Below are 27684 nucleotides of genomic sequence, written 5' to 3' on the forward strand. Positions count from 1 at the left end.
TCAGGTGCCGGACTTTAATCTCCACATTTCTTAGCACACCTGACTGTGCTGTTGTATTTCAAAAATGTCTCCAAAAGTGTGCCCTTGAACTTTTGTTATTCTGTACTGAAACACTAGTTTGACAAAAAAAATAAATCTATTATATAAAATTCTTTACATACAGTTCCTGGACGAAGAATTTTGCAGAATATAGTCACATCTCATGCTCATTAATAAAAAATGTCTCCTAAAGATCATCCAGCATGCAGTTCTAAATGTCACTTCTTCATAATAAATGTGTATTAAACTGTGTTGATTAACAATAATTCAGATTTGTGTGCACACTTATCATTGTGGGCATAGGACGGATCACACAGGAATGCATGGATACTTTACATATCCCTTGTATATGTACTTTATGTAACCTAGAGACACTAAAGACACGTGCTAGTGCAAGGTAGCCAATCACAGGCTTATGCACAGTTAGAGAGATGGCTTATTCTGAGCACACATACGGCACAGCCAAGGCCATATGCAGAATCTGACACACCTTAAATGAGAACATGTGCCTGACATCTCCCTGCACATCCACCAGGATCCAGCCAATTATCCCACATTTTATCTGGATATTCCTTCCATCTTTGACAGTTCCATCAACCTTCCCTTCATCCACTCCTTCATTTCTTCACCTCTCTCCATCTGCCCTCATCTCTCTTCCTGCCCAGCAGATGCTATAGAACAACGCTTATTAGGAAGACCGGAGACTCTTTGAAGCCTAAGGCCTGCGTTAGTGTGCGTGAGAGAGAGAAGGCGGGGATGTCTGTGGCTGCATGCTTTATACTGAACCAGGACGTGAATGATGACACGTGTCAACCGTGCTGCGTTTTGAACGTGACTGTCTGGTGTGTGACTCCGTTGCTGTGTGTGTGTCGGTGTTTGTGTGTGTGTGTTCGCGTGTGTGAAAGCCTGCCTTCGGTCTGACACTTTCTAGCTCTCAAAGTGACAAAAAAAACGTGTTTGCCTGGATACTTCATTTAACAGCTGCCATTTCAACTCCCACACAAGCTATCGCGTTGGCAATGCGCGCACACACACACACACACACACACGCTGCCATGCTGGAGCTGTTAGCTGAAGTGGTAAAGAGTGATGGTCGCTCAGTAGATGCGGTGTGGAGGTCTGGTGATACGCTGCAATTTATTGTTCCCATAAAGGGGATATTGAGCGCTATGTAGCACCTTTATCTTCGCAGCAAATTTCTTTCTGTTTGTTTGATTCTCCTTTCTCACCTGATAATGTTGTTGTGCATGTGAGCCATAATGCTAGAAAGTCACACACAAAAAATAGAATGGAAAAGCTGTTAAAGAGATTAGCTGACTTGTATTCATACCTTCTTCACGAGCACGACCTGTTAGACTGATTTTTTTATTTTTCTAGGTAGCCCATGAATACAGTTCAGAACACACGAGAAAGTGAATGATATACTTGCATTAATCTTGTCACTTAAGACATGATTCAATATGTTCTTCAAATCAATTTTATGAGACCCTAATATGTGTGAAGTTCATCTTGTTGCAGCCCCGGATGACCAAAAAGGCCTGATTAATTTAGCTGGAAGCGTTCAAGCAGTATCAACTGTGCGTCTAAAAAGGGTCCAGGAATACACCCCCCACCATTTTTATTTATTTGAGTTCACAGGAATTAGAGTAAATGCAAAAACCATCCTTCTTTGGATCATTTTTATCACCCTCTGTAGGTCACATTAATGGGGTCGACTCCTCTTTGTTGTTGCTTCTATCTTTTCCAAACTCTTCCCTTATACATTATGAATGTAGTTGTCATTATATTATTTACTAAAATATAAATGCACTAACTTGCTCTCCTCATTTTTGTCTTTTTGGAAAGTTGTGATGAATTTAGTGGTTCTGTGACAGGCTCTGTGAATCACACTGGGTCACAGCACCTGAAACATAAACGTGTGTGTTGTGCTGTGTTATAGGCAGGAGTGTAAGAAGCTTCGCGAGGAGCTGAGAGAGGAGCACGAGGAGGACAAGACCTCGGCAATGACTCAGCTGGCACAAAGCAAGGAGCAGGAACTGAGCAACGCCAGGGAGAGCTGGCAGAGGAAAGTGGAGGACCTGCTGGAACAGGTACGACCTGCCAACGTGAGCTTAGACGTGTTGATCACGATGCACATCATCCTTCTTCCCCGTCTCTCCTGTCTTTTTTAACTGTGTCAAATAGGGCTGCACGGTGTTGGTGAAAACTGATAATGCAATATCGTGTTTTTCTGTGATGCAAATCGTTATATAAAAAGAAAAGAAGAGTTTTCACAGATGACCTGGAGCATATCTGCATAGAAAACAGAATGTACAGCGTGGAACCATGTCATTTGGTGTAACACTGGTAAAAGCAGGCAATGTTGTTTTGCTTTGGATGACTCGTCACTTTGTGGTGTAGAACAAATTAGTTGTTTTACCTTGTGTAGTTGCAACTGTTGCAGGTCTCTGCTGACAGAGAACCTGCTTTGGTCCACAACATTTCTATACAGCTGACCAGAGCTGCACAATTACCGCCAACATGATAATCACAATTATTTACGCCAATATTGGGATCGCCATTATTTATAACAATTATTCATTTTAGGATTTAGGATTTTTGCTCCAAAATGTTTTTTATTGCATATTCACATTTATATATACAGAGCACTACTTTCACTTCCACTAGTGCTATGTTGATGTGCAAATCTGCAAGTATGACTTATGGTTCTTCTTGAATTCAGAGTGTCTCCTAGAGCCAATAACATAAATAAAATTGCTCCCAAAACACCTCACTTGCTCAACATCAGCTTATGGATACGCAGCACCATTTATGTCCCCTAAATGCCTCACATGCAGGCTACAGCAGAGGTCCAGAGAAGCCTCTAATCTCCACACAGCAACTCCGATAGATGGTGAACCAAAATCCCTTTGAAAAGAGTGAAATAAGGCATCCTAATGTCACATTTACCCAAGTTGGAACCATGTGATATTATCAGCAGACTCACAGTCAGTCATGTTGCTCTGATTGTGGGAAGCCTTAATCATGATCCTGGTTAATATTCCATTTATTGTGCATCTCTACAACTGATGTTTCCTTTTTACAACTGAATCTTCACTGTTTCTCCCCTTATCCTCGTTCATTTTGCTGTACACATATGATGCCTGCAAGTCAACAAACTCTGTGTCTTGTCAATAAATACGTCTTAAAAACGGGTGTATTCAAGAACCCTTAAATCAGAGTAAAGGATGTTCTATCAGACAGACTTCTCGTGTTGCTTAGTCATTAAAAAGTGAGAACCGAGCCAGATTTCTTTTTATATCAAGCAGCAAACAAAAGTTGTAATATGAGTTCATTGGCCTTATTTCATGATTCACGTCACAGTGTCTAAATCTAATATATTGTTTTATTTAAGTCGAAAAAGAAAAGACAAAGAGTTTGTTTGCTTGTCCTGCAGCTAGAGGAACCCTTAGTGCAGTTTCCCCTGCTTGCAGGTTAAAAATGGTCTAATCCTCAACTTCCAATCAGCAGATCTTTCTGAACACAAAACACCTGATGCCTACAGCTTGTAGTGGAATGGCTGTAATTGTAGCAGCAGTAAAAAAAAAAAAAAAAAAGTAATCAATAGGCAGTGAGAGAAAAGATAAGAGAGGCAATAAGAGCAACTGCCTCTCTTCTGAGCTTGTGTTGTGCCCGTAAGACTGTGTTTCTGTGTCTTATTTCTTCGTCACACTGGCACACACTCACACATTCATTATGCAGCGCTACATAACACACACCGCAGCCGGGCGCTGTGGCTAATGACTGTGCCGTAATATTAATGTAGCATGACTAAGCTCTCCTGTGGTCACCGTACACGCAGAATCAATGACTTTATTTATGTTCGTTTTTTTTTCGCATGTCTTGTGCATCAGCTGCTCGTTGTCAACATGCCCGCGCTGTCTCAGCATTCATCATCGGTGATTAATGCGCCCGTTCCGCACCTCACAATCAGCTAAAGCATATTTATTTACTCTAATGCCACATCAGAGCAGCAGTCAATCTTTTGATAGATACGCACTGACAGAGACGATGCTGCTGAGAAATCTAATGGCCTCTGTTGTCAGCTCCACTGAGGCCTTAATGCGAGGGCTGATGTGACTTCAAAACCCCGACTTAACTTTAGGCTCACGCACAAGATGCTTCGCAGTAGTAAACTACCAATGTGTGTATCAGCATTGGAAATAGAAGCGTCATTAGAATTGACACTTTATTTAAAGGTCAATATTATCCTCAAACATGTGAGCGCAGATCTGGTTGTCTGCACCTCTAGTTAGGAGTTCAGTTATGAAATCCAGTCTGCACTGTCAGTCCTACAGAAAGATACAGCTCTGAGTGGTGATAAACCCTCTATAATCTACCTCCCAGCCCAAACAACAAAACAGACACTGCTAGCTACTAGCTGGTGAACTGCAGTGGAGCTGGATTTACTTTTATTGGTACAGACTAAGTTAAGTTTGCAACTTGTTGCACTGACTTCAACTGTTTAATGCCAAAAAAATAGGTAACCCAAGTCTACACCATTCATCTCCTGCACTGACAGTGTTGACAGTCGTACAACAATCACCTGAATGACTTCATAGTTCAGGAACTTAGTGGTATCACCAAGTAAACTTTAGATAATGCTGAATCATCAAAATGTTTTATATTGTCATACACAGCTGTTAAATATCTGAACCCCAACAAGTCTCTGGACATTTTTTTTGCTTGTGTCCCAATTTTTTTTGCTAACTGTGGGCTCATTTTTTTTTTACTGGAATATAAAGTCCTTCTATGGAAACAGACCAACCATGACTAGTAAGAGGAAGAACTCAGACATGTTTTTATGCAGCATAACAAAGTTAAGTCATAAATCTTTTTTTTTTTCAATTACCAACATGAGGAGACAACTGGGGACTCCGCATAGTATGTCTATTTTATTATTTACATTTTAACAGTCTGTCCAGAGTAGGCATGTTTCTCACTACTCTCCACATCAACTGGATTGATGGTGTATGTTTGATTTTCTTCTTAGTCTCTCTTATCATCTCCTCTCTGCTCTGTGTGAACACAGCCTGCAGTTCACCTGAAACGTCTGAATTTGTGTGTTAAGTCCATCATGGCTTCTCAGTTCTGTCATAGAGCACAACATTTGTCGTTTTACAGAGTCTGGGGCATCATTTCATATAATGTATTTTCAAATCAGACACGTGAAATTGATTTGAGATGGATTAAATGTATTGATTGTACACTTAGAAGTCTGATGATTCTCTGATTTTACAGTATGTGACTCTGATCAACAGTGGCATTTAAATCAAATCAAGTTTATGGTCATTTCGCTGTACATACACAGCAGTACAGGCAAAATGAAAGAGCGTTTCTTCAGGATCATTTAGGAAATATTTTAAAGATGACATGCCTTGTAAACCTGCTTTTGAACTCCGAGGTTCAGTGGGTTGATGAAGGTGTTCCGTTATGTGCAACAGCAACTGAAAAACAGCAGAAAAGGTTATCATCTCTGGGCTAAAGCGACTTCACACGCTGCCAACAGGTGTTCCTGTTTCTATACATAGAGTACATGTAATATATTTATACATAAACCTGTCGACCGTTTGGCAGCAAATCACAGTTTTCTCAGCAACTGATGTATTCATCCCTATATTATCTTTATCACGTTTTCCAACACACATGAGTCTTTTGGCATGACAACAGTTAAATACAGCATCACCAAAGCAGCTTGTACAAGGCTGTTCTTCACTCGACACTTCACAAGCATATATTCAGTATCCTAAACTGTCTAGACAGACTGATTTTGTGAGTCACCTTGCTTCCTCCGAACAATGTATTCTCGTTCTACATTAACTGCGTTGCAACATTAGTTTATTACATGCTGTGGTGAACTGCAACTTGTTTGGAAAATGTAAAACGGCCTTCTGCTAGAGGCTTCAAGATTATGTATTTGTTTAAGCCTAATTGATCGCCGCCCCCTCTTTGCCCTTCTCTGCTGCATAAAGATGCTGCTCCCTGGAGACGGGCTGAACTTGCTCTTCTCACACTGAGTACCCCACCTCGCTGCTTTGTATCCAGCTAGTTATGTATGCAAAGGTGGAGACGCGGCAGCTCGTCTCGCTAACAAGCACTTTCTCCTCCGGTCCAATATTTGTTCCTGCGTCCGTCCTTGTGCAGATTTCCTTGTTGAAGCAGAGCCTGGAGATGCAGCTTTCCCAGTCGCAGTCGTCGCTGCAGCAGCTCCAACACCAGTTCAGCCAGGAGCGAGAGCACCTGAGGATGCAGCTGGATGAGCTGCAGACGGAGCATCAGAGGCGACAGCAGCGTCTGCAGGAGGCCCACTGCTGCGCCATGCAGGACATGGAGCACGCCAGGCAACGTGACCTGAAGGTAGGAGGTGGCAAACAGACACATGCGTTTAGATATGAAAATTACAGGTTTTTGTAGTCAATATTGAAATCACTAAATGCCCTGTGGAGTTTTGTTCTAAATAATCAACATGCAGTGTTTCTTCTCAAAATGCATTATGTGTGTCCTTGAGGCCAAACAGACGTGTTGAATAAAATGTTAAAAAGACCTTAAGATATGGTAAATCGTGCATCCTTATCGGCACTTTTAGTCTTCTGTTGCTTTGCAGTGTTTCTTGGCATGTTATTACCATCAGCTGTCTGTCAGTGGAACAGCATTTGCGTTACGAATCCATTTGCGCACATACAGAATGTCCTTGTGCACAATAGTAAAGCAGCAGCCATGAACAAAACAGAGGGTGTGTTTCAGTACTCCTACTACCACCACCACCACTGTATAGTATGCTAGAAAAAGATTTAGTCTGTCCCAATACATAATTTATCAAATGCAGTATCCCTAAAATACCAGGATATCCGACAACATCTCGTCTCATAGTCAGCATGTTTCTCTGGTCATTCTGACCCACAAGCGGAGAATGCGTCATAGTGTTGCACCTAAGTTGCTGCACAACCAGATGACAGCTAACTTTTTTTCTTACAGACTGTGTTGAATATATGAGCAAGATGGTCCAAGGCTTTATGGAACAATAATATGACAAAGTTGTGTGTCCCAACTGTATGCACACTGCATGAAACAGCACTTTGTAAGGACGGCTGTAGTATGTATGGAAAGATAAAGTATGGGACCACAGTGTCCAGTGCGAATCACAAATTAATACAAAACAGGACAGGACTGTGTAATATCACTGATTCGTAAAGTTGTGGCCGCCGAGGAGATTTAGGCTCCGGACAAGATGCTCTTTAGTGTTCGTTTTTTATATTATGTGGCATAAGTAGGTGTGTGAGGCTCTGACACACAGAATTAAAATGAAATAAGTAATAATGAGTACATATTTTCACTCATTGTTACATGCCTTACAAGTGTAGATTGCCTTAAAACAAAGTATCTACAGAGGTTCAATCACACAAATCAACTGAACATCTACAGCAGTTCTAATTTGCGGAATCCTGTTTTGCTTGTTAAGGCATGATGAACTAACATATGAGATTCTGTCCACACTCTGCAGCAACACAAATATCATGACTCAACAATGCGAAAAAGAATATTCCCAACACTGTGCCAAGAATGGCAAACTAATAACTTTCACAGTGCAAGAAACACGTCCCTCAGTACACACGAAGCAGCAACAACATCAGCTCAGCTTTGTCATGACAAACAGGAACAACAAGCAAAATGTTGGTTAAAATTATACACGTCACTGCAAAGTCTAACTAACAACAGATAACAGGTTTACTAACTCGAATGCACACAGAAAGAAAGAGGGTCCAGTCAGATGTCTTTAAAATATATACGAGTGTCCAGAGTCGTCCAATCATCTTTCCATATGAGCACAGGTTCCTGATGGGTTGATGCTCCATGTTTAACAGTAGATATCATAGTATGTCTAAGAGACCCTCAGCACCACCACTTCTACATCTCCAACCAGCGGTGGTCAGTTAAAGCGTTCTTTTTTGTTCACAATGACTTTCCACACGTCTTATCAGATATTGCACTGGATTTTTAATCAGTCGGACTTTCTTCTTTTCATTAATGTCCTCCGTTGACGAAGGCCCAGGTCTGCAATCTCTCCTTACTTCACTCTTATTTTACCCTAAAGTGAGCAGATAACTAAGATTTCACATACTCTAATTAATCATCATCATTTAGTGCCATTGCTGACAGGTGCACTGTTACGTTCATTTTCACATCTATCAAACGTGACACGTTGCACGTTGGGACTGTTAGCAAAAAAGTGCTTTTTTTTTCCCACACTGGGAATTTTTGCAGCTTATATTTCACACTCAGAGTCCACTCAAATAAAAAAAAGCAATAATAATGCACTAGCGCTGTTAGGGAGTGGTTTTTGACATGTCTCAGACTTAGACAGGGTGAGCTCCACAGACAGTACCTGGGAGCGTAACTCAGGCTCAAGCTGAATGTAGTTGATGCAAACCTCAGAAATAGGTGGAAGAGGGGAAGAGATTCCCAGATAAACAGAAAACACAAAGCCCAAGGCTGTAGTGCTTCACAATGTATTCACCTCAGGATAAAAAATGATTCATCACAGTTGGTGGTTTTTAACTAATCAAAGAAGAGTTTATTGAAAAAAGGCTCAATTTGCTTCATCTAAATAGCTGACTAATTATTGAACATCGCTTCACCTTTTAAACAGGTGAGAAAGTAATGAAGGTTTTTTTTTCCCCTTTTATTAACAAGTCTAGATGACAAACAGATGCAAATTGTTTAGTCAGCTGCACGGGGAGCAGTAGCCAGGAAAAAGTTAATGACGTAAATATAATTTATTGCAGTAAGAAAAGACGCTACAGCGCTCACATTTCTAACAAGAGCAACACAAGAGCACAAGTAAGAACATAAATAAGAACTAATGCTTCATTGATGACGCACATGGGTGTACTCACTTCTGTTGTATTCTGTATTATTATATATTTCGCCCTTGTTCAGAACATTTATTCTAATTTACAATGTCGCTGAATCTTATCACTGCAGAAACGAAATATGAGACAACTGCAATAAAGAATTCCTGCATTTAAAAGCAATTAATAATCCAACCTTTATGCTTTAAATGCAACCTTCTGCATTCTTGAAAAAATCAAAGAATTATTATCCCGTTATTACATGCAAATAATTTATTTAACGAACACGCGAACTATGAGCTCGAGCGCTTCTGTCGTCTCCTCTGCCAGTTAGAGAAGCTCCTCAGGAGAAGCCATCCATGACGTTTTAATCCAATCGAGCCTTGTCAGAGTCAAGGTTAGACTGGCAGTGACTCATCACCATCATTACTCACTCTCACTGACAGCAGACAGCTTCTGTATCAAGTAGCTATACTGACAGTTCTGTGTTTCCTCTTTATGATGTCAAAATATGCATGCACAAACACAACATACACACTCCTCAAGGTGCCAAGAAAATGTTCTTCAACGCTAATCCTTCCATTTCACAGTCAAGGTCGATTTGGATCAGCTATACATCACAATCCCAAATCCCTTTTTCGTCTTGGACGCTGTAATTGTATTAATGCTTTAGGCAGAATGGAGGTCAGGAAGCGGCGTCCTTATGATGTGTTTTTGGCAACCGCTCGAGTACAAATTTGTACGAGGATGAGTGTGCGCGGAGAAAGGATAGCACCTCTGAGTCACACAGCTCTTATGAAATCGACAGTCTTCATTATTTTCCTGTAAACCAAACTGATTGCTATAACAAACATGCTCCTCCCTGTTATCTCCATCTCCTCCTCCACTTGTTTCTTCACTGTTGCAGTAGCTGGCGCACCTCTCCTCGGTAAAACCACAAAGCCGATCATCTTTTTTTTTTGTTGCTCAGACTGTTCTTTCTTCTAGTTTTAGCTAATAAGCAGGAAAACCAAGCGTTAACAGCGTTACGGAGAGCTTTCATGGTGACGCAGTGTTTATATTTCTGTCGGCAGCACCGGCAGAGAAAACTCAATTATCCAGAGTGGAGGCATTTGAAGGATGATTTGTGTATGTGTGTTTTATGTGTGTTTGGGTGGATGGGAGGTACATTCATATTGTCTGGTGTTATCTCTTCACAGCTCACAGGAAGTTATATCCAGGGAGTCACAAATCCCTGCACACACACACACACACACACACACACACACAAATAACCAAATTTTCTTCCCCGACTTGCAGCTACAAAAAGCTGCAAATAAAAGCAGTGAGTGCAGCAATAGACAGTATATTGACTTGCTTATCATACTTTGTCTTAGTTATGTTATTTCTCCAACTCTTACTTACTTTCTTTTGTCAGCACACTGAGAGGGAGAATTGTTTTATTGTGACAAGTGCTTTCCACAGACATATACCGTGAATCCTAATTTAAACCAGTATACACAGTGTGCTTTAAGTCGCCCTGTTTGGTTTGAATGTATTACAGTCAAGCTCTTTTCAGACATGTGCTGGTTTCTGTAAATCTGACGGCATCCTATAGCTTCATGTCTAAATGAGCTCTCTGCTAAGTTTGACCTAAAAGTCATGATGATTATCTCAGTAAAATGGACCAAGAAGCATTTTCGCACCACTTTTAACTCAGATAGATACAAACAATTCATATTGTAGAATATATGAAACAGTAGAATTTGATGTACGTGGCAAGACACAGGTCCTGTTCTTTGACATAATGGTGACGTGGACTCATTGGTAGGAACACAAATTATGTTTCTGGAGATATTAAACTTTTAAATTGGCTTCTCAGATCTTGTTTTTTTTTTTTTTTCCAGGATGAAATTACAAAAACATCCAGATCATTCAATACATTGAGAAAGTGGCCATTTTCCACACAGAAACATCCCAAAGGCCCAAAAACATGAAAAAAGGCAGAGTCTGTTACAGGTCAATTAATAAGACTCGCTAATAATCAGTGTAATTCAGGTTTTGACAAAACAGGAGCTGAAGTTTGTTGCTTCCAGCTGTTTGTAGGAGTCTTTTCTCTCAATACCTGCAGCATCAGATAGCACTTATAAATGCTTTTCTTCAGACAGGTGAGCTCTTACACAGAGTCACAGTTCATCAGCTGCAGTTAAACCACTTGTGGCTGTTTTGAAGATGACTCCTGAGCTTCATCACGACTGTCAGGATGTTTATTATTTTACCAATTCACAAAGTTGCAGTTAGATTGTGATCACACAAGGACATCATTTTCTACGATTCATAAATAAACTAGGCTGTTGGTTATGTGACAGTTTGATGAGCTGCTATTGGTTTAGATTTACTTTTTAGTTTATTAAATGCATTATTATGTTTTATTCATCACTTGAGCTTCCGTCTAATCTCGCCTGAATGACAAATATCAAACCGTGGCTCTCTCCATCACTGTGCTGGGTTTGTCTGAATGAAATTGTGAGCAACATGAACATTAAAGTGACCTACGTCTGGATGACAGAACGGCGTGAAACAGACTGATGAAGCAGCAGTTTTACAGATCCCATGTCTGAAATGGGATTTAGATGGATTACTAATGAATGTCATGATTTTTGGTGATACATCCAAATGAGACCCTCCGACTTTTCCACTACAGCTGTCATCAGACCAAAACTTCAGTTTGCTCATTCTTAACAGATACTTGCCAATCTCATTACTTTGTGACGGCTCAACTGTAGTTTGTAATTACCAAATATTACCCAGCGAAGCTAAGATAGTAAACATGGAAACATTATCCTATTATCATAAACTGTGTGCACATGTTAGCATGTAGCTCAAAGCATTGCTGGGACTGACATCAGGCTCACAAAGCTGTTAGCGTGGCTGTAGAGTGGTTCGTTTAGTTAAATCTGGAATATCGTCATGCAGCACAATAACAATCTACAAGGAACACCTGAACATTGCACCATCTTAACTTCTTTCTCATGATCTGATCTGAAATTGAAACTCCACATTATGAAATATCACTAAAATGTCGTCTGACATCTCTGAAATCTCACCAGGCTGCATTCATTTCTCACGGTCAGATTCTGAAAAAGGTTCTGCATGCTTTTATCTGTAGCAGCCTCAGCTTGTGTAAAGCTCTCTGCTCTGTTCTGCTCAAGACAGTTTAGACTAAACTAAACAGCATACTGCAGCAGCTCGAGGGCTGATGAAGACTAGCGGCGGAGAACACAGTACACCTGTCTTAAAGTCCTCGTGTTGGCTGCAGGTTAGTTTAAGCATTAAGATGCTCCTCCTGGGTTTTAAGTCACTCTACAGTCGAGCACCTGAATACACACCAGACACGCTTTCAAGCTAAAGATGCCTCAGTTTCTCCAATTCTGGTCTTTAAGGTGTCCTCAGGGTCGGGATTAAGACCTGAGCCAAAGCAGCTGGATCAGCCTTCCAAAGGACCTCAGGGCCAAAGGCTCACTTCATGTCTTTGTATGTTTATCCCTCACTCTCATTCACCCCTTTTAGTCAGTTAAATGGATTCACCCACCAGCACAGTAACAAATATTGACCGTCCAGTAATGGAGAGAAGATTGAACATTGAGGCGTCCAAACACAAACAGCACAGAGAGGAGGAGGTGAAACGACATCACACTCGATGTGTAATTATAGGATTCACTGCGATTAGGAGTAATTAATGTGCTCTCTTTAATTAAAGGAATAAAAGGTATGTTTTTTTACTGACCCATGGCACCAAAGCACTATTGATCAATACCAATGAATAAGAGAGATTAGTGGCTTTTAAAACTCACTTTCTCAGACTGTGGCTCTATCTCCCATTGGAGTTCCAACAAACATTTACTTAGTTAAGGACAGCGAGGATTAGCTCCTCTCAGGCCACAAAAGTTGTAGCGGTGCTACTTGAAAGTCAACTAGAAGTCAGAGCATCTTGAACTCATCTGGTACGTTAAACCGTATATCTAAGCAGGGATTCATTGCGAAAAAGATAAAATAATTAAGAACTGATTGGATCCATCGGCAGTGGAGGTTTGGATTCACAAAGCATATGGAGCTATAGAGGACTCTTCACTACTAACCTGCTGTTCAACAGGAGGATGAAAGATAATGAATGAATTAGATATTCATTGAGTTTTTGGAAATATAAGCTGTGTTTCCCCAGATGATAGTGAAGGAGGAGGTAGTAAGGTGCCCTACACTGTGTTTGTTTGGATAGGAAGAAAAAAGAAAGGGTCCAGGGTTGGGAGATAGAACTGAAAATGTATATTAAATGCTTGATTTCAGTTGATATCAACTATTTGTAAGCATTTTAAGTTACCTACTTTTAATAAAGACCAGGACAAACCCACTTGAACCACTTTACAAATAGGCTCATGTTGTTCAGTTCAAAATAAGGGTATAAAGATGGGTGAATACAGATAGCTGTATTGCTGCACTGCCTCGGATTTTGTTCAGTGTTTACCAAACTAAGTTTTGTAAAAAGTTTTGGCTAAATTTTGAGAATTTCGTGTTTTCAGACCTGGGATTTTTTAAATTTATTTTGACCCTCAAAAAACATCTTATCAAGCAAACCATTTTAAGAGTTCAGTCTCTAAAAATCTAACTGCCACAGTCATGAAATGTGGTGAGGACACAGACAAAATAGCTTCCAGCAGATCCCATCAGATAACCTGTATATGGATGTATCCATATTTCCAGTCAGCCGTTGGTTGACATTTCACCATCTGTTGGGGCCTCTATCAGTAGAATACCATATGTGGCAAGTATTACAATTCTACATCTCGAAAATGCATACAGAGAAACTTATAATTCAACACACATCACAGTATGTCTTATGTTAATTGAAACACATCATGGCGAGTGCAGTAACAAGCCAAGTGAAACAGAAGATCAATGCTGCACTAAGAGCAGCAGAAGAAAACAATGCAAATGAGTCAGAGTTCCTTAATGGATTTACATGTCATTCATTTGCATAAAGGAAATTATCAAAATCCTTTTCAATGTCTTTGTTGATCTTAATGTCAAGTTTGTACCGTCTTCTCATCCTCACAGTCATTGGAGCTGCTGACAGTACAATTATACTATGTTGTGTATACATTACATACAATACATGTACTATTGACACTGAGCTGTTGTGCTGCTCTGAGGTTAAGGTTCACAGCAGTTAGCTTGGATTGGGTATCCCAAAGGCAAACCTCAAACCTTGGAAACAGGCCTAGATTTGATATAAAAACACAGAAAATGATTTGATGTGTTTTTGTCAGTTAGCAGTTGACACAAAGAGCACAGGTCACATGACAGCATCAGAAAAAAATAGTGGACAGGTTTATGGATGAAACTGAAAACTTTAATTCATAGCTCCTACAGCAGGAACATGAGGGGTACAACGTTTTAAATGAGATTTAAGTTCAGAAACTGGGCAGATACAAAATGCATATGACAAAAGAAAAACTGTAATTACAATAAACCATAACTACAGCTTACAGTCAAATGTGCTGCAAACCATCAAGAATAAATCATCAGCAGGAAACCAACTATAAATACTGAAACAATGCAAATTTAAAGATACGTTCAATAAAATTTTTTATAAAGTTTATGGAGTCAGTGAAAGTACAAGAAAGATCACTTAGTGTGCAGTCATACTATGAAGCGATTGTACGACTCTGTGTTCAAAGCAGGTTGAATTAACAGATAGGACAAAGAGACCATGAGACAGAGAAAAACTCCTACAAGCAGACCTGAACTGAAGCACTGCGGATGATTAGTGAAGGAATGAATGTTAAAGGGCAGGAATTAATGTAGTGAGAGCCTATTAGGGGTATTGGAGCAGGTTGGAGCAGGTGCACAGGTGGATGTGGAGGTCAGCTTGTGTTGCATGAAGGGGAACACTGGAGGCTCCTGCACAACTGAGACAGAATATCAGCCTGTGAGATGACACAGAGAGTCAGTGATGCAATATGCAACAGCTATTGTCATGAGAGGAGGCAGCATGTTGTAGTTCTTGTTATTATCATAGTTCGGCTAAATCCAGCATGAAGAACAACATTATTATCCATTGGCTGTTAAAAAACCATGTCGTTAATGAACTATAATGATTCTGTTTTGTGTTTGGGGCTTTTAAATTGTTACCATAAAAACAGCATGGGTGCTCCGTCAGACGCTAAGACTGCTGTCCGCCAGCTCAGAATGAGCTTCATTTGAATATTCAAGGATGTCTTGGTTCGCATGAATCATTTCCCAACGGCATTACGCATTGGTGAATTAAAATGCCGCAGATGTTGCTGTCAACCTTCTATGAATAACATTTTAGATGCTTCCTGTTGATGGATTGTAGTTCTAATTTGCAAAATGGCACCTTAATATTTCACTGACAAAGAAAAATGAGCTAAACTCAACGTGAACAGCGGTTTTCGTCGACATTTTTTTGTAGTTTGGTGTGCTTTTAGGGGCTTTGTGTAATAAAAGAACAAATAGATCAGAGCTTTGTTGAATGTTTTATGACTGTTGATGGAAACAGAAGCCATATTTGTTTTTTCTTCTTTATTTTCAGTTTGCATGGTGTGTATTACCTGTTACCTGCCTACACTGAACTGACTCATTATTTTAGATACAGACAATAATGTGGTTTGTTGTAGGGGTGCAGAGTTCAAAAAACAATTTAAGACATGATACACTATCTGCAAAATGTGTACACAGCAGGTACCACACAAAAAATACTGCAGCAGGTTATAAAACCTCTCTACAGCTGCTAGAATAACAACATTGCCAGGACTGAATAAGCTGTTGAAACATGGGGAAGATTATAACTAAAATGTGCGTTTTAAGGTAAAATGAACTTGAACATGTACAGTTCAGCCAATCAGGCAACTTTAGATAAATTGATCGTTAGATAGTTTGGGTCAGCCACTGCTGATAGAGTTTTTAGTAGTTGTGTTTTCTGCACATCATATTGGAAAAAGTTTGTTGAAATGGCAAAATTGGAAACAAATGTAGAGGCGTTAATGTGCTTCATGGGAAATAACAACACCGTGATCATTTAACTCACATCACCGATCAGCTGCTTCCACTTCTTTTGTTGTTTTTCGCCTCCAGACAGCACGAATACAGACAGCACAAGCCGACATGAAAGAATAATTAGAACTTTCCAGATTAAAACCAGTCCCTGAACACCCTTTTCTTTTCTCATAGATGGTTTTGTTCCTTTCTGCTTCTTCTTCAAGGGGGTTTTCAGCAGCTGGCAAACAACTGCCTGTGCTCATTTCTCAGTTTGCACATCCTCGATTCTTTTCCTCGACTCCTCTCGTCTCCCTGCAGTCTCTCCCACCGGAGACGCGAGCAGAGGAGTCAAGGAAGAGACATGAGTCAAGACAAAAGGCATTTAACAAAACGAGACATCCTGGCCTCTGAGCTGTTGTTTCATAGCAACGTCAATTAAATATGACTGCGCAGCTGTATCATCTGTTTATTGTTTTGTTGCTGCAAACCGCTGTGATTCGTGGTCTCTGTCAGATGAGCGGAACAGTGATCATGACAACTTGCAGTATAAGTCACAATATGGCAGAATGAGATGAAACTGTACATGTCATACTTTTTGAATTTAACACACACATGCCATGAAGTATAAAAGAGTCACGACACACAAAAGCGCACTGTACATGCAATGCGTGACATGAATCATAATTAAGTGATGCATGTTTTATACACAGTGATTTTTATTTGAGCCAGAGGGACTTTTGCAAAGGTACAACTGTGCATTCTCACTCATAGCTCCTATAACAAGCCTCCTGTCTCCTGGAGATGCATTTGAGATGTGTTTATTACAGCTAGCAATGCATAACATAGACAACACCGCCACCTTTTGATGACACTATTCAAACTCGACCCAACGCAAGCCTGATTTGCTTTTTCTGTCTTTTTTGTGACATTTCAGATGTTTGCTACAAATTGAATCCACACTTAAATGGAAGCATGGCTACTGTCTGAGTGATGAGTAGACTTTGTGTGTGAGTCTTACTGCGCTGTAGTCAGTGTTGTTTACCACAAACTATGGAAACTAAAATATATCTAACAGTTGGTGAGCCAAAGACAATTTTCCACCTTGGTGAACAATAAAGCTTTATTCTATTCTACTCTATTCCCAGGCAGCGATGAAAACAAAAGCCACATCCACAGCAGATGGAAAGATACAGATATTCAGGGAGGATCAAGCTTGTTATAAGTTTTGTTAATTTAAAGGTGTTTTTATAATATAAACTCTCAACATATATATACAGAGAAAACCTGGTTCACTGTAATCAAATTATTGTCATATATTACATGTTTAATGCTACATTTAGAGAACGTTTTGGTAGTGAGAAGAGTTCAGTCAGAAAAAAACCTTGTCCTTGCACTTCACATAAACAGTAAGTTTGCCAGACTGATAAGTTTAAATTCCACTTGACACGCAGACGTCACAGACTCACACCTGTTGAAGTGCTGACAGCTGCACCAGTAATGAATGTATTTCCCCAAAATATACAACTATATTTCCTGTAAACCCATCGCTACGTCCAAACACAAACACTCAGGCAACCAAATGTGCATCCTCACACATCAACAACAGCTCTTCCTGCCAGCGTAAACACTCAGCTGCCAGCAGCGTTACATTAGTAGGTCTCCATTAATGTTACACCCGTGTGTTTTGTGGCAACCATCCAGTCAACAGACCTAATGCCTGATGCTAATACTGTGTATCTAAGTGCTTGTCAGTTGTCTCTGCTAATGGTCGAATACGTTGTTCTGTTTAAACTGTTTGTTCGCTTCTTGTTACGAAGCCAAAGCTGAGATCAAAAACAGAGAGATGAAGCTAACTGAACACAATGCAATCAGTCATTCAGCTTCAAAAAAACATGAGTGCAAATGAGTTTTTAATTTGATTTGCTAAAAAAAAAAAAAAAAAAAATTTGCTAAAAAAAAAAAAAAAAGGAAACCAAAAAACTTTAAAGGAACCCAGCGGTTTCGTCTTAGACTCGTCTGTCTGTTAGAAAACTTTTAGCACATAATGGTGGGAAGCACACAGAGAGATTAACTGACTGACACCTGTCCATAAACACATATTTAACATTTATTTTTCACATTAGACGGAGGATGGCTGCTATGGAGCAAATAATTTAACATATAAACTTCTATGACTTAGCTCACCTGTCACATACACACTGTATCATTTGCCATTCCATCATTATTGACGGCAGCCACATGCTGGGGAGGATTTATGATTGTAAGTAATTAATGACGTTGCCGCTGTTGTTCCATGTTCTGAAATGCGCACATCTGTCTCTCTTTGGAGACGTTCATATGGAACGTCACCAGATTTTTAATAAACTCAGAGGAAAGACTCCTACAAACAGCTGGAAGCAACAAACTGAACATCAGCTCTTATGACCAGTTTGTCAAAACCACGATTACACTCATAGTGTTAATATGACCTGATAGCTACAGACTCTGTAGTTTTTGGAGCCATTTCAGTTTGGATTAGATGTGAAATTGTAGTGAATGAAGAACAACTAAAGACGCGTGTGTTTGCTGAAATCAACTATCTTTTGCTCTCTCTGTTACACTTGTAGACCAGTGTGGGGACATCCTAATGCTCATTTATTTCAGTTTAACATCTAGACTGAACTGTTTTTCATAAAGTAGGAGCTCCTAGGAAATGAAATGTTTTATATGATTCTAATTTTGGCCTGTTTTCAAAGCCTTCTCGCCCTTTTAAATGCAGTAATAACTGGATAAAATAAAAAAAAAACTCTGAACTTGTAAAAATGTGACTGACAAAGTATAAACTTGTGTGTGAGATTAGCGTGGACAGCATGATCTGTGAGTCAGGTAGACTAGACTAACATATTTTACTTCATTCTCAGCCCCTCTCACTTCGCCTACTCGCCAAATTTATGATTGTAACCCTTTCAAAATATCATTTAGCTTCGTCAGTCCGTCCAGAAAACTCGGTTCATCTAAAAAGTTTAATAAATCTACAGCCATCATTTGCTAACCGAGACATATATTGAACTAAGCGTCAGTATTCTAAAAGAAACTTGATGCTCAGCTTCAAAGTGAGTGAGTTAATTTTGCGAAAGATGTAAGGTTACAGTCAAAGCCGTTTGCAAAGCATTTTGGGAACGTTTTTCTGAAAGGTCTAAATATGAGAAATACTCTCTACAATACTACAATGCATTTTGACACTGCAGGTGAATCAAAACTAATCTCAAAACTCCACAGTAGGCTGACTTGCAATTAAAGTTTTTCTAACACTTCAAATATGAGAACATGTCTTTGTATTACAATGCATTTTGACATAGAAGTTGACCTCTATTTTTCAAAGACTATGCGGCAGAAATAGCCTCTTTCTTCTATTCTTTGTAGCTGACTGGTCAGTTTCTCCTTCAGCTCATAGAGGAATTAAAATAAACTGCCTCCCTGCTTCACTTTTTTACTTCCTTCTTATATCCCTCTTGCCTCTTACTTTCCCCTCCCACTCCATCATCTCCTCCTACGCTGTTCATTTTCTTAACAAATTTTTCCCTCTTCCCCTACTTTCTCCTCAATTTCCTCACGCTCCCTCCCTCTGGTCCTCCTACTCTCTTCTGTTGTGCTTTTCCTCCCTGTTTTTCTGCCCTCTCTTGATTCCTCTCTCACCCTCCTCTGCTCCCTTTTCCTCCCCCTCTCATCTCTCCATCAGGAGTTAGAGGAGCGTCTCCGCCATCATCACCATGCAGAGCTGCAGTCTCTCAGAGAGGCTCACCGTCAGAGCATCGAGACACTCAAACAGCAGTCTGAACAAGAGCTGCAAACACTCCGCTTTGAACTGGAGGACGAGGGCAAAGCCATGCTGGGTAAGGTCTTAAGAGTGTGTGGTGAGTGTGTGTTAGTGTGTCTGCGTATGAGCATAATAAAAGATTAACCCACCCATGGCCTTTTGGCCCATTTTGCGTGGATTTGTGGTTTTCAGTCTGCACTGATTTTACAGTACAAACCAAAACCATGATGATAGGAATTACTGAAAAATAAAACCTTTAAGAACAAATTACATATAAGGATGCGTTACGACATGAATGTGGCTCTACATGAATGCAGTGGAATCATTGCATGTGCTCTCAGTCATTGCATTGTAACTCATGGACAATTACAACAAAAGACATTTGTATAAAACTAGAACAATGTTTCCCATCAGGGTTAAAATAGAAGTCATTTATTTTGTTTCATTTGTAAAGGGCCATGTACAGTATTATACATGAATGGTACTATTTGATGCATTGTACCAGCCTAAGATTAATTTTCCTTTACGATCTCCCAGCGGGTCACAATTACAAGTTCCACACCGTGACAAAACAGCACAAAGTAAACTAGAAAAACAAGACAAAACACATATTATAGATTGGACACAGTAATACATCACACACACAGCTTGTCAGCACCATGAGTATGTAAGACAAATGAAAAACCAGGATATCTGAGTACAAAGCTAAATTAACATAAAAAAGAATAGAGCAAATCATACAGGATGGAGAGTCAGTGGGTCCAAAGCTGATTTGATTTTAGCATATTTTCCAATTTGACTTTGAAGCATACAACAATTCTTTTTTTTAGCTTTTACAGAGAACACTGATTGACCAAAGGCAGTGCAGCAAAAAAGGTTCAGTGCATTCTTGTATAGAAGATGTTCTTGTAGATTTTAGTTTTCTAAGCAAAATTCAACACTGTCACTTACTACAGTCCATATTAGAGTACAAACTATTTAAATTGTTATACAAAGACTTAAAAAAAAGTCTAAAATTCTCAAAACTCAGAAGATGGTGTTTCTACAGTGATGTTACTGTGCAAGATTTGACCCAATAACTGCTTTTCCTCTCTAATACAATAAGGTACATATAGAAAGAGAGCTTGTATTTGCCCAAATAATCATTTTATTGATATCTATCAGCAAGATATCTAAATTTCTATCAATCGTTTCACCCTGAAAACATTAACAATAGAAGACTGTACATTGGTTTTGGAAACAAACATACTTTATGCCTTGCTAATTCAAGCTTTTCTATGATTTACTTGGTAGAGGTGTTAGCTTCAAAGCTGCTAGCTTAGCTGTTTTTCTAAGTGTATATACAACAGTGTCATCAGCATACAGTTGCAACTCTGTCCAAAGGCACTATCTTTAAAGATTAAAGACTCTAAATTGGCAACCTCTGGCTGAAAAATTAAGCCAGTATAGAGAAGCCAACATTGATTTCAATTTGAAAACTTTAAATCAGAAATAAACAGTTTTGGGTGATTTTTGTTCATGATAGCTGTACAAAAGGTGAACTCACCCATTAAAATTGGATTAAGACTTAAAGCGATGCATACTTCAGGGTGTAGTGACCAATCTTTACTGTCACAGGACAGTCCATGACCCAGAGACAATTGCATGGTCAGCCTCAGCTCAATTCACACTCTACCTCATTGCTCATTTTTTAATTTAACAGGAGTTAGGACCAGTCAGACACTACCAAGATGGCAACGGCCAGAGCCACTACGTTGAGCTTCAAAACCCTGTTTGCCAAACCTCTGAGTGACATCATAGAGTGATTGTCCACCTTTATATGCAGTCTATGGGAAGATCATTAAATACAAGGGGGCCTAGCACTGATCCTTGAGGTACACCTGCTGTGTACTTCATGTTGCTGCTTATTACATTTAACACACTGTGTCAGTGTTTTAGGTGAAAAGGGAAGCTCTGATAGTGTAGAAATAGGAAATTTAACTTAAATTCAACTGTACCAAATGATTGATGCAAACTTAAATATTCAGCACCAACTACGCCTCCTTCGTCAAGCTCCAATTTTACTTGCTTTGTTAGGTGTAATGTGGCTGTTTCAGTGGAACAATTTGTTCTAATAGCAAACTGCATGTTATGTAAACCAAAATAGCTTGTATTCAATATCGGCTTTGTCAGCCACCTTTGAATGTACAATATGCTTATGGGTCTATAGTTACTGGCATAATGGCGGCCTCCAGATTTAAAAATAGGAGTGACAATGGCTTGTTTCCAGTCAGCAGGAAAAGTACTGTGTTTAATTGACAGATTAATGAGCAACGGTGGGAGTGAAAATATCTTTGCATTTATTAATAAGCATGGCATCAATTTGAAAGGCTTGCTATAATTTTACATTCAGCACAGAGCGAAATAAAAGACATATGGACGATCTTTTGTTGGCATGACTCTAGACAGAAATAAACTCCCATCCCTTCATCACACGCTGCAGCATTACTGCTCTTTGTCTTAAGTTAATGCAGAAATTGGACAGAGAAAATGTTTTGAAAGCGTTTTTTATTTTATTTTTTTCATAAACTGTGATGTAAGTAAAACGAGGGGAATCTGCAGGGGCCTTAAAAGTCTGAGAAAAGACCAAATATGAGCAAAGTGCAGTGAAATCTCAGCCTTACCCAGTCCTTAGTGTTAACACACCAGTGCTGTGCTGTGATAAATGCTCTTCCATTAACCTTCATGTCATGGTCCCGACACTGGAGAGTTTCTTCCATCTATCTCTTACTTCTCAGATCATGACATTCTTTTATTACCCTTTTCTCTTTATCTCTCTCTCTCTCTTACTTCCCGTCATCTTTTCGCTATGTGCATCCATACGTATGTGCTCAGAAATGTATATTGTGTGCTTTTTCTTCTTCGACATGTTCTGCATTTTATAAACTGTTACATTTCTTTTTTTCTTCCACTACATGGAAGTGGGAGGCTAATAGCGGCGTGTGTTCCCTCTCCATGCCTCTCTAAACCATTACACTGTTTGCAATAAAAGGTGTTCATTGGAGTGTGGATTAAAGGCCACTCGGGGGAAGGCAGCCGAGGCACTCTTCTTTATGTGCAAAGTAAAAAAGTATTGCAATAAAAATGCCTCAGCATCTAATGAGCTCTTTTTTTCATCACACTAACAGACTAAAGAAAGGAGCTTTCTGAGCAAGTCTTGCATGCACCGTAACCCCCGAGTCTGAAATTTGCAGTGTAGCTTTGTTTCATCATGTGCGACACGGCCTGTGCAAATGAAAAATGACTTCTTCTTGTGCTTCTTTTTTTTTTTTTCTCGACTTGAATTTTCCCATCAGCCTCTCTGCGGTCAGAGCTGAACCACATCCACGCATCGGCCATCGAACACCTGAGACAAACCCACCAACAGGAGTCGGCTGCTGCCAAGGCGGAGCTGGAGAAAACTCTGGAGAACAACCGGACACAGGTAGGACTTAACGACTGCGCTCCAGGTCATCGCGAGAGGGAGGATTTGTTTTTCTTTGTCAGCGTTTACATCCATTACGTTATATTCATTTATGCTTGTCTGCATCTGCAGTTTGGATGCCTTATTTGTAAATGTATTAATCATAATCTGACAGCTGTGGACAGAATTGTGTCTTTACAGTCAATTGTAATTATCAGAGTGTGACTTTAATCGCGTTGTGGATGTCGCCACTTTCCTGTCACTTAACCGCTGCACAGCAACACAGCAACGTGATGAATGGCTTCTCTAGTCGAGTACGAATCCTCCCAAACACTCCAGCATTTTCCTTCTCTTTCATGGCCGTAGTGGAGCTTGTGCGACTGGAGTGAATCCACACTGCAGACACCATTGAATAGGCTTTCCAGACGCCTCTTTCACACTATTCACCCACAGTCTCTAGGGAAGTTATTCTGGCGAGAAATATTGAAGGGGACATTTTGCTTGTGTCTAAAATACACCCACCGTTTACTGATGAGGACTCTAGAAAGCTATTTGCTAAAGTGTGCCAATACAGTTGGACCAAAGCCACGGATAGATGATATTTTTATTGATTTTTTTTTCTTTTTTTTAAATATTTATCTCCCAAGTTTTACAGTTGGACAGCAGCAGAGCTAAAATAATTAGCCTTTTAATCAATTGCTTGAGCAACAGAAAATTAATTGAGTACAGTCTCGGTCATTAATATTATTTAACATTAACTGTTTCAGTCAAAAAAAATTAAGGGAATTTCAGATAAAATGCTGAACTTGGACAGACTCCAGCTTCCCTCTTCCTTGTCCACACTAAAGCCTTAATCACACAGGACTAGTACTATCCGGGGACCACTAATTTGCAATAACTGTTGAGGTCATCTGCGCTATTATTCATGCACCAATCTGTCGTGTCCGTAAAGATAAAATTCTACCTCAAATTGCCTTCCGGGAGGTCCTGTGATTATGCTGGTCCCGTGCAAACCAGCATCTCTGTCATCTGGGGTCATGTTTTGTGTTGTTTTGTTTCTCAGCACCTTTCTTCTGCCTCTTCAAAAATGATGAAGGCTGCATCGGCAATTAGAAATGAAAGTGCAATTTCAAGAGGCTGCTGTCACTCCACAGCTCGGAGACCCGTTCACAGAAAGCTCAAACACATCAGAAGATCGAAATCTCAAAGGATGTTAAGATGGAAGACAAGCATTGCAGGAACAGTTTGTTGTCCTTCAACGCTCCCTTATGTAGCCGCCTATTTATATCACATCCACGGATAACGTCACTAAGTTTGTGTAAAATGCAGACTTTGCTTATTCTGGATAAATGTGCCGCATGAAACACAGATGCAGGGAGGTTATTTGTAACTCACTTAGCAGGTCCCCGGGTAATACTAGTCCCACCAAATACGCCTTAATGCTGATATTTTGCAAAACTAGCACCTTCCTCTACTTTTAGGCCTCTCATCCACACACACAACATTGTAGGTCACTCAAAGTAAGAGTGCAGATGTGTCCGTGTGTCCGTGTATCGGTTTACACATGTCCATCGTTGCCAGCGATGTTGGTTATACATATACCAGTGACTTCACATTTGGTTGGCACTGGCAGTTACATGTTTAGAGCTTAGCTTTGCTTTAGTGCACCACTTCACCAGCATGCAAAAGCCTCCGTGTGTGCTGTGCACCACATTACCTGGTCCACAGCACCTGCAGAAACGATGAAATGACACTCCTCCATAGCATTTGATGTATCATTGATGTAGACTGGACAGGCATCCTCGTACGTAGTTTTCGGGTTTCAGGAATTGCTTTTTGTTTCTTGTGGGCTGAATAAACAGAGCAAGTAAATGCACCATATTACTTCCTGGTGGGTTGTGAGCAGTGTTAGTTTTTTTTCTGATATTTTCTAGATTGAAGGATTACCAGAAATCTTATTTATAAAGAAACATGATTAAAAATAGTCACCTACAATCTAAGCAAGTGTTTGACTCCAATATTATTTTTCCTATATTTACAGATAATACATCCACACACTAATCCAGTTTTTCTAATGTCACACAGTTACCGTAAAAAAAAAATGTAATTAAGCTTTTAATGTTTTACCAGCGTTGTTTTTGTTTTGTTGGATGAAATGACAGTAATTAGAAAGGATGGAGACAGTAGATGATGTAGCCAGCGTGCCTCAAACAACACCTGCCTCAAGCTGACACACACACACACACACACACACACCACCTACACACACACCACCCGACTGGCAGCCCTCTTACCATCGCTTATAAATCTTCCTAATTACCCCAAACACCACGGGTTCCTCACTCATCACCTTGCGTTACAGATGTTCGTAGAGAGAGGCACAGCTGGTTGTCTTTAATACCCCCCACTCTGCACCATCAGTCCCTCTCATCTTTAGCTGCCACGAGGCGATAGGGAGTCAATAACGGCTAATATCCAAGTGCTACGGTCTGAGCGGCCTGTCAATCATATACTAAGTCTGGAGCAAACGCAGCGAAAATTAGGTTCAGATGTCAGTCTCTGCTTTAGTATCCTGAAGTGCACAAGCTTCTTTTAGACTCCCAAGTAGATTCATGCTGAGTCACAGGCTGCATTCAGTCAGACTTTAGTTCATTATTTAGCAGTAAACCGTGCTGAACTATGTACTTGTCCTGAACTCTAAAACTGTAATTTAGGTCGTCATTTTCACATGTAAGTCATTCATTCTAAAATCATCGAATAGTGATTTCTGCCCGACCTTTTCTGCAATTTGTATAGCATAAATATAAATATTTATAACCATATCTGTTACATTTTAGCTTGATTTATCAAATACTTTGAGGCTTTTTTTATGCCTTTGGGCATATTTTTCATTTGCTGACCCCAGTTTGCAGGCTGGAGAAACAGTGAACTGCTACCTTTTATACTTATTGAATTCATACATAATGTACTTAATGTTTGAAGGTTAACTAATAGTTTCCACAATGGTTGCAATGATCACAACGACCATTTTTGTGACCAACTATTTCATGTTAAAAAGTACTTTGTATGTTTTGTTTTGTGACGTTGTAACATGCAGCTTCATGTGGGTCAGAAAACATCGATTGGTAACTTCTACGTTATTAATTTTCTTTTTTTTTTGTTAGCTCAGCAATGAGACTATTTATGAAGTCTTTGATGTTTTTTCTTCAGTTCTCTTTCAGTTTACCCATAATCAGAGATTATTTGACCTACTTATTCAATTCTGCTGATTTCTCATCAATGACATGATGAGAAATCTGTGAAAATATGAAAAGTTTTAAGACTGATCTGGAAATATTTCTCGAAACTAGCAAGATGTGGTCTTATTCGCCTTGGGTTTTTTTTTTTTCCCAAATCAAGAAAATTAACTCATCAGTCTACACTTTGCATGTAACTGTTAATTCTTCATGCTGTTATCTTTAGTAGTTCCTTAAATTAAATTTTGTGAATACACATGAACAAAACATGAAGTAGTTAGTAGGGTTTTTTGTTTTTTTTTCATAGTTTATGATTTAAAAAAAAAAAATTCAAGTCAATCAGAGATGGCAGAAGGCCCCTGATGCTTTGAGGTGGATTAACCCATATTTTCAGGGTCCTTAAGTTTTGGTTTAGTCTTGTTTGAATGTTTTGTGTGTGTCTGTTTGTGTCTCGCTCTGTTGATGCGCATCCTCCACATCGCTTTTCTGGGATTTCCTGTTTTATTTTGAAATCACCTTGCCTTTTGCATTGCTTGTGTTTTTGCTTCCTTCTGTTGTATTTTCATTGCCCTGATTAGTTTTATCTCTTGAGTCACCTCTGTCTTGTCTCCATATTTGGTTCTTGTAAATAGTTTGTCTCCTGCAACTATGTTCTTCATGCCCCTTTGAGTTTTGCCTGTTTGTGTTTTATTGCTGAACCTTCCTGCCATCTCGATCTGCACCTGGGTCCTTACCTGGTCATGACAGAAAACCTTTAACTAGGATTAAATCTTAGTAAAACACCAATTTTCTCCATGTTGGTGACACACCCTGCACCATCGAGGACTGTTGGAACGCTGCAGGTCTTCAGTGGTTTCCCATTGAAGCTACTGTAGCAGGATACCGTCAGTAGACTCATTTATTTGTCACCGCACAATGTCCAATATGTAAAGAAGCCAATATAATCTGAATGAAACAGACTTCCTTTAATTCTGGGATGAGCAGACAATTGTAATCCCTTTACTTACCTTATGATTACACCCTTGCTGCCAAAGTCTGAATAATATTTCACAGCCGCTCTTTTGCCGTGTTGATGTCTGAGAAGGATTTTTGTGTGTTTAGATCCATACGCTCTCAAAAGACGCCTCGGTGAAATCCTTGAAATCTGCAGATGAGGATTTGCTATTGACAAAGCAACGGTTAGCTGCTCAATATTTCTTTTCTTTTTTTTCTGAGGTTGCTCACAGATGGATGAGTTTCACTGCATAT

General features: G+C 39.6%; 1 protein-coding gene across 1 annotated transcript in view; it reads left to right on the forward strand.

Moving 5' to 3' along the window:
- Positions 1-27684, forward strand: part of fam184ab (family with sequence similarity 184 member Ab) — a 187250-nt gene that overhangs the window by 122436 nt on the left and 37130 nt on the right. The window contains exons 13-16 of the mRNA XM_008289174.1: positions 1979-2129; positions 6223-6435; positions 19681-19834; positions 23094-23221. Coding sequence (XP_008287396.1) covers positions 1979-2129; positions 6223-6435; positions 19681-19834; positions 23094-23221 — 646 coding nt within the window. The remainder of the gene's footprint in view (positions 1-1978; positions 2130-6222; positions 6436-19680; positions 19835-23093; positions 23222-27684) is intronic.

The sequence above is a fragment of the Stegastes partitus genome, unplaced genomic scaffold, assembly GCF_000690725.1.
Source record: "Stegastes partitus isolate 25-593 unplaced genomic scaffold, Stegastes_partitus-1.0.2 Scaffold597, whole genome shotgun sequence".
NCBI classification, from domain to species: Eukaryota; Metazoa; Chordata; class Actinopteri; family Pomacentridae; genus Stegastes; species Stegastes partitus.